This window comes from Diospyros lotus, chromosome 14 (assembly GCF_014633365.1).
Source record: "Diospyros lotus cultivar Yz01 chromosome 14, ASM1463336v1, whole genome shotgun sequence".
In the NCBI taxonomy this organism is placed as follows: domain Eukaryota; kingdom Viridiplantae; phylum Streptophyta; class Magnoliopsida; order Ericales; family Ebenaceae; genus Diospyros; species Diospyros lotus.
Genome location: NC_068351.1, coordinates 11,928,228 through 11,935,681, shown reverse-complemented (window position 1 = coordinate 11,935,681; position 7,454 = coordinate 11,928,228). Strand labels below are relative to the sequence as shown.

Here is a 7,454-nt window from a genome sequence, read left to right as displayed (position 1 = left end):
TACATGAATGCATTTGCCAATGATACTCCAAATATCACTACAAATAGAAACTTTACCATTTAAATTTCTAACAAAAATTTGTAACTCTTTTTTCATTTTTTGTAAAGTAAATGAAGTGTATGTGTAAGAGTAGTTTTAGGCATATTTTTAGCCGAAGGATTTAAAGTATTTTGACAATAATTAATAAATCTTATTTTTTTCATCAAAATCAAAAGATAAATGTTCAATATAAATTATTTTAATTAATTCATCTCTATTTTTTTCATTGGAATAAACAAAAGAGAAGAGAGACTAAAAGTTACAAACTCGACTATTTGAGATTGTGTCTCGTCAATATGCACTTGAATTGGATGCTTGCTATTCAAGTGCTTGTTAAGCAACTTATATCCACCACTATCAATGGTGCCAAGTAACTTGTATAGTCCCATTTATCAAATAAGTTTTCTTAAAATGTATCTTGAAAATGTTGTATTTCAATATATTTTTTTTTTTTTTTTGTAGATTGTTCTTGCTGCTCATCACCTTCATCGTCCATGTTTATGTGTTGGGATTCTTATGTAGAAATATGTTAAAAAAACAATGGATTATGGCTCACTTTATAAAGAAGTTGTAAATAAAGTCAAGCAAAAAATGAAGAACCATGAATTAATTATTGTGTTTTTTTGTATAATGTAATATTTTTGGGTATAATCTATTATTTGCATCCAACATTTTTCAAATGTCTAACGAGGAAATTAATTAGAAATAGAGGGGCAATTAATTCTGGTAATTATTGTTGCTTTTTCTTGAAAGCTCACTCAACTACTAACTTGTGCTTCACCAATCCTTTCTATTGGAGATATTAGATAAAATAAAGTAAATAAATCTTTTGTTAATTAACATACAACTTTAAAGTAGAACAATTATATAAAGAGAGTAAAAAAGGTATAGATATAACTTAAAATGATAGATCGAGACACATTGATACAGTGTTCTTATAAGAGCAAATATGTCTCTTTTTACACCGGATTAATAAGGTTTTCTTATCAAGATATAACGATATTTAAAAAAAAAAAAAAAAAAATTGTACGGCAAAACCCTTCCTAAAAACCTCTTTTCTTCATGTATGCTCCAAAAATATATATGATAAATAAAATAATTGAATGAAGAAGTTGTAAATAAAGTTAAGCAGAAAATGAAGATCCATGAAGAAGGTTTTCTTCATAGCCATTTCTCAGAGCCAATCCACAAAGGCTGCAGCATCTTTGCACTACTCAACCCCGCCGCGGGGGTTTTGGTGGGGGCACATAATTTACATTCACAGAACAGATGGATAGTTCAATCCACAGCCTCACCACAATCACACATTCACTCACACTTTTGCCCCTCAAACTCCGTAGAGCCAACCCATTTGCCCCAACTTCTTCTAAATTTGCTGGAAAAGGGGTCTCAACAGATTCACAAGAGACGACACACAACAAAAACAAATTTTTAATCAAAAGAGACAAAGAAAAAAAAAATTCTTAAGCCCACAAAATAGCTTATCTTCTTCCCATTTTTTGCAAGCAATGCCTTCTTCTTCTTCTTCTTCTTCGTCTTCTTCAGCTATCTACCCTCACTGCACTGCAAGGATCCATCCTTCATTAGCTTCAAGCTCAGACTATTGTACCGCTCTCGAGAATACTGCCTCGACGCTTTTCTCCAATCTGTCCCAGCCTTCATCATGGAGGCAAACTCCTCGTAGCTTATACGTCCATCCTGCCAACACGGTAAATAAAGTTTGAGGGATCTATATCCAAACAAGCAGTCGGGTAAACTCTTCCTACGTCAAAAACTACAATGAAATTGGTGCAGACCTTGTCTGTGTCGACATCCTGCATGATGGCATTGATGACTTCCTCGTTATTTGTCTCGTCTTCGTCAGCTAAGGCATCCCTTAGTTCTTCCATCTCGATGTACCCGCTTTGGTTTTGATCAAATAATTCAAAGGCTTTGTGAAGGTGCTCATCATTGCCCATCTTCCTGAGGTGAACGGAAATGGCTACGAACTCTCCATAGTTCAGGTGTCCATCCTTATCTACATCACCCTGAAAAAGCACAGACCCAGATTAATTACAATTCAACAAGTCAAGAAGAAGTTACAATGAGAACAAAATCGTGAATCTAATTAAATTTTACCAATGCACATCAATGTTAATAGAACATTACTTTATGCTGCCAAAAAAGAGTACATTTAGCATAGTTCACAGTGGACTGATGATAGCTTGCGGGCTTACTCAGTGAACAATGTCGGTATGATCTTGTGGTACTAGGACTAGTGAAAACATGGGACTGACAAAAGAACCACTTGTGATTCAACGATCATTTAAGTTTCCTTCTGTATAAATATTAATAAGTTTAGAGGATGGTACTCACAGCTTCCATAAGAATCTGGATATCTGAATCAGGAATCTGATGGCCAAGCTTTTGCAACCCAGCTCTCAGCTCATCAATGTTGATCTTCCCTCTATTGCTTGTATCCATCAATTGGAATCCCTGCTTAAGGCCAGCAGCTTCCTCCACTGATAAATGCTCAGCAATAACCTGTCAATTCGTTAAGAACTTCAGCAATAAAATTCATGTTTAGAGGAAAGGACACAAAAATAACTCGTTGATTTTTTTTTTTTCCTATTTGAACATTGAAACATTACCCGCAGAGCTCTTTTCTTAAGCTTGTTCATTACAGAAAATTGCTTCAGTCTTGATTTCACGGTTTCACCCAAGGAAACATTAGGAGCCTTCTTGGCATTCTGTAACCAAGGATGATCTGCAATTTGGGAAACAAAAAACTTGGTTGTGATTCCTTAAAACATTCTAGGAAAATGAAAGTAATGGTTACACACATTGTTCAGCATACAAAATTATGTGCAAATTACTTCCATGTCAAAAGAACTATACCTAGCACCTGCTGTGCAGTAAGCCGCTGTTTAGAATCAGGGTTGAGCATCTTCTTTACAAGGTCTTTTGCATTGTCAGAAACTTTGGGCCAAGGGTCTCTCTTGAAATCTACAACGGATCGAATAATTGCTTGGGCAACACCTTGTTCAGTCTCTACATAGCAGCAAAACCAATGTCAGATGAGAACAATTTCAGAAATCAAGGATGATACAAATTGGGCACAGAAAGATAACTCCATCTGTGCAAGTTCTAGCCCCTTCTATTGATCCAAAAAGTTGGTTCATGTAGGACTACTCTGAAGATAAGTCTTATCTATTTCACTAATACAATTAGAAACTACCACTAGAAATTCTAGTTTCTAACAAAATAACTTCCACAAATGTTTCTGACACTTGATTGGTAATACATTTGTTATATGGTTTAATATGTATGTGGTTGATCCCCACCTCAGCTCAGATGTTCCATAGCTGATTTGCTGGTTCTTCATTTCAGAAGCCCCGTGAAGATGCATAAGGCAGCCAGTGATAGGGGCTTGCAAGACTAATAGGTTGGAAATTAACATACGTAAATAAAAGAAATTTCTCTTTTGATTTGCTGCTCATCTTTTAGTAGGTGACACCTAGCATGAGCATGACTTGTCACTCGACACACAAATGCAGACAGACGTGTTTACGCATGCGTAAGCTAGTGTTCTTGTTTCTCTATTTCCCTGTCTTACTCTGCAAAAGGAATTTTGAATCCTGAAGCATTTTTAATTTGGCAATACTTCTCTTAGATTATTGGGTAGGAAAACATGAAAATGTAATAACCAAAAAGCCTTCACTCAAATGCTTTGAACTAAAAGGCATCTGTGTGACCCTGGCACAAAATGGGGAAAAGCCAATAGCATTTTCAAGTTGCACGCAATTATAGGAAAACAAAGACTAACCTGCCCAAAATGGTGGTACACCACAAAGTAAGATGTAAAGGATTACTCCAGCACTCCAAACATCAACTTCTGGACCATAGTTCCGTCTCAGCACCTCAGGAGCCATGTAGTAAGGACTCCCGACAATCTCATCAAATCTCTCACCTGTCAAAATTGAAAAGAAATTTAGCTAGTGTAAATGAAGGAACCATGAAATCAAGCAATCATTTGTGTACAATGTTCATCAAAAGGAATTACCAGGTTTGAAGAACACTGACAGCCCAAAATCAATTGCCTTCAAGGCTGCTGTTTCCTTCTTGTTTGCAAACAAAAAGTTCTCAGGTTTGAGATCCCGATGCATGACCCCATGCTTGTGACACGTCTGCTTTGCAAAGAACAATAAATTCATATCTAGAAGCATGTTTAGAAACATTAATCTTTGCTTTATTAAACGTTTAAGCAACAGTTGAAGGCAAGGAAACATTGAGTCTAATCTTAGGTTGAAAGACACGTGTATGTATGTGTGCTTAATGAGCCAAAAACATAAAGGTCAATAAAATAGATAACCAATAAAACAGAACTTTTGTGTTTACTGAAAAAGGAGAAAATTAATGCAATTAAATGAAGGCCAAAGCTAAGGGGAGGAGTTTATTCCTCTCTGGCATGTGTGAACACTTACAGTTGTGTGGGTGATGGTATTGTGTTGTGTTGTGACTTTACATTGGTTGTGTTGAGAGCAATGTTACTGGAATGCTATGCTATCAAGTGCTTGTGCATTGGGTAGTGTGTGTTGTAGTCTACTAGCTGCAAGCCACTAAGAGCAAGGTTGTCTCCACTTGTGCTGTGGGGGTTGACATATTCCAGCTTATTTTGACTCATTTGTATACGTGGTAAGATTACCCCCTTCATTAACACTACTCTCCTTGCAATTTTGGAGGCAAAAATATCAATCAAGTTGTTCAAGCATTTTTTTTCTCAATAGACAACATAGCATTTTTTTCTACCCTTTTACTGCAAATATCCTCCATTTCATTTTTCATTCACTGGGCTCACAAGTGATTCTTCAAAATATATATATATATATATATATATTCTACTAATTAAAACAGATTAAAAAAATATTTTCATCCACTTATTAATCATCAAACTAAATTATATTCAAGTACTTCAGCATTGCCTCAGATAAGCCACAGAAAATCCTTACTTTCCACTACTTCAACAGTGCAGCATTTCACTCCTCATCTAACAGGAGGGGGGGGGTGGCTGGGCACTTGAGCGAGAGAGGGAGGGTTTCCAAATTTATGGGCCCCCAAAAAATCAAAGATTTATGGGCCCTGAGGCAACCGCCTCATGGGCCTCATTAAAGGTCTGGCCCTGGATGGAATAAACATAAAGCTCGCCCTGTGGCCATAGGGTTGCCACTTGCCACCAATTAATATGAAAATTGGTTTTGTTGCATTCCTTTGGCTCATGTGTGCAGATGATCTTTTATTCACTGAGCTATTGGAGCTCAGTCTTGTGTTTTTAACATTTCCACAAATGGTTCTATTGCTGGTAAGGGACTAAAGACTCACCCTATGCAAAGGGTGTACAGCTATCCTAGGAGAATACATTGACATTGTGACTTTGTTGTATTCTTAGTAGCACTCTCCCAAGACAGGATATTGAGAAGTCAGTTTCATATTCCCTTCTTGTAAAACATGAAACCTTTCCCGATTTGAGTCTAGGACCCAAGCATCAGTGTTGATAATTTGAGTAATCGTCTTCTGATTGTTATTTTCATAGGATGTGTGTAAGGCGCACATAGATAGGACTTATGAAGCTTGCCAGCGTGTGAGCTCACACAACGGCAAGCTGCGGGTGCATGGCTATTCCAGCCGCCATCAGCTGACTCACCTGTCTCCGACTTATGTGATTATGCTTTCATATTCAGAAAAATATAGATTACTGACAAATCAAGTTAGAATCTTTTGAAAACAACAAAAATGTGCATGTACACTATAGATGATATGCACAGAGGCATACAGGTAATTAGTCATATTCATGGTACTAATTATATTGAATTAATTGTGGTACTCTCTAATTACGAAAGGAAAATGGTATTCAGATCAGAGCAATAGCACTAAAGTTTGGAGGGAAGACAGATCTTCACCTGAATAACCTCGACAATTGTGCGAGTCACTGCTGCAGCCGCCCTTTCAGTGTAATGCCCCCTTGCCACAATCCGGTCGAACAATTCCCCACCCTCACATAGCTCCATCACCAAGTGAACAGCGTTGTCATCCTCATAAGTCTCCTTCAAGCTCACAATATTGGGATGCTGAGGCAAATGCTTCATGATCTGAACCTCCCTTCTCACATCCTCGATATCCACCCGAGTCCTTAGCTTCTTCTTCAATATGGACTTACAAGCAAACACTTCCCCTGAGGATTTATCTGTACACAAGTATGTGACCCCAAATTCACCCCGACCCAGCTCGCCACCCAGCTCGTACTTGTCCTCAATTTCGTGGCCTGTAGGGTTGTCCAACACATAGGACTTGTATCCACCATTTCCAGTTGTGCCCTTCCCACCATAGTCAATAGAAAACGGGTTTGGTTTATCCTTGCCCTTTTTCTTCCCTGATCCAGTAGATGGTGTCACACAACAATTTCCCATTAATCAAATTCCCAACTCCTTTCTATTGTTTAATGAAATGGGTTCCAAGATTTGGCCAAACTATGGGTCAAACCCAGGAAAACACAAAAAAAAAAAACAAGCTCCAAATTCTTCACAAATCAAAGAATCAATTCCCAGGCGTTTTCGATCGGTTGGCAAAATGCGACTCCCAAAACGAATTATATCTAGGGGGAGATCGGTCTAAGATCCAAAATACAAAGAAATCAAGAAAACAGAACCTGGGTTTTCTTCAGCTTCCTTCAATCTCGGAAAAGATTAATGATCTCAAAACCCTATTTGAATTGCTGAGAGACGAGAGACGAACCTGGGATTCGAATAGAAAACTAGGATTGTAAGGCTTGGGATTTGAAGGGGAGAAGAAAAAGATTTGGGAAAGCACAGGTTGAATGAAAGGATTTTAGGGTGAGCTGAAAATCCTTTCATGGAGCATGGAGGAAGAGAGAAAGGTCAAAGGCTGGAGGCCATTTTCTTGGATAGTTCTTCTCTTCTACCCATCTCAATGTTTTCTCTCTCCTCCAACAAGAGGATAGCCCTCTCTCCTTCTTCTTCTTCTTTCTTTTTTTTTTTTTTTTTTAATTTTTTATTCTGATTTGGCTCTCTCCCCCACCACTTCCAAATTAAACTTCAAACTTTCCACAGATATTAATAATATGTGAAGCTGTGAGTTTACCAGCTGACCCCTACTCTGCGGATATAATTAACTGGGATGCCATTGCCTGCCGCCATTTATAACAAGTCGAGTCTTATTGTGAGGATTTTTACTTGTGTATATGCACGTTACATAGAGGGCAATTTTGTCCCCCTCCTTTAACCAGGTGAACTAACCTCCGTTAGTTGGGGGGATAAAAAAAATTATTTTGAGGGTTTTTTCTTTTCTCAAGAAATTTATCCTATTTTTTATTTTTTCTTCTTTTACTCTCACCACCTTTATCTTGTTGTTGACCCTCTTGT

The 7,454-nt window shown here is 37.6% G+C and overlaps 1 protein-coding gene across 1 annotated transcript; it reads right to left on the bottom strand.

The window, feature by feature from the left end:
• Positions 1-1,181: 1,181 nt before the first annotated feature.
• On the bottom strand, positions 1,182-7,042 carry LOC127790361 (calcium-dependent protein kinase 32). The gene is made up of 8 exons (XM_052319836.1): positions 5,976-7,042; positions 4,082-4,205; positions 3,845-3,988; positions 2,917-3,069; positions 2,670-2,785; positions 2,395-2,562; positions 1,836-2,066; positions 1,182-1,737 (listed from the first exon to the last, which is right to left on the bottom strand). Exons 1-8 carry the CDS (start codon positions 6,480-6,482, stop codon positions 1,585-1,587), a joined length of 1,596 nt encoding a protein of 531 aa, XP_052175796.1. The 5' UTR covers positions 6,483-7,042; the 3' UTR covers positions 1,182-1,584.
• Positions 7,043-7,454: the final 412 nt, after the last annotated feature.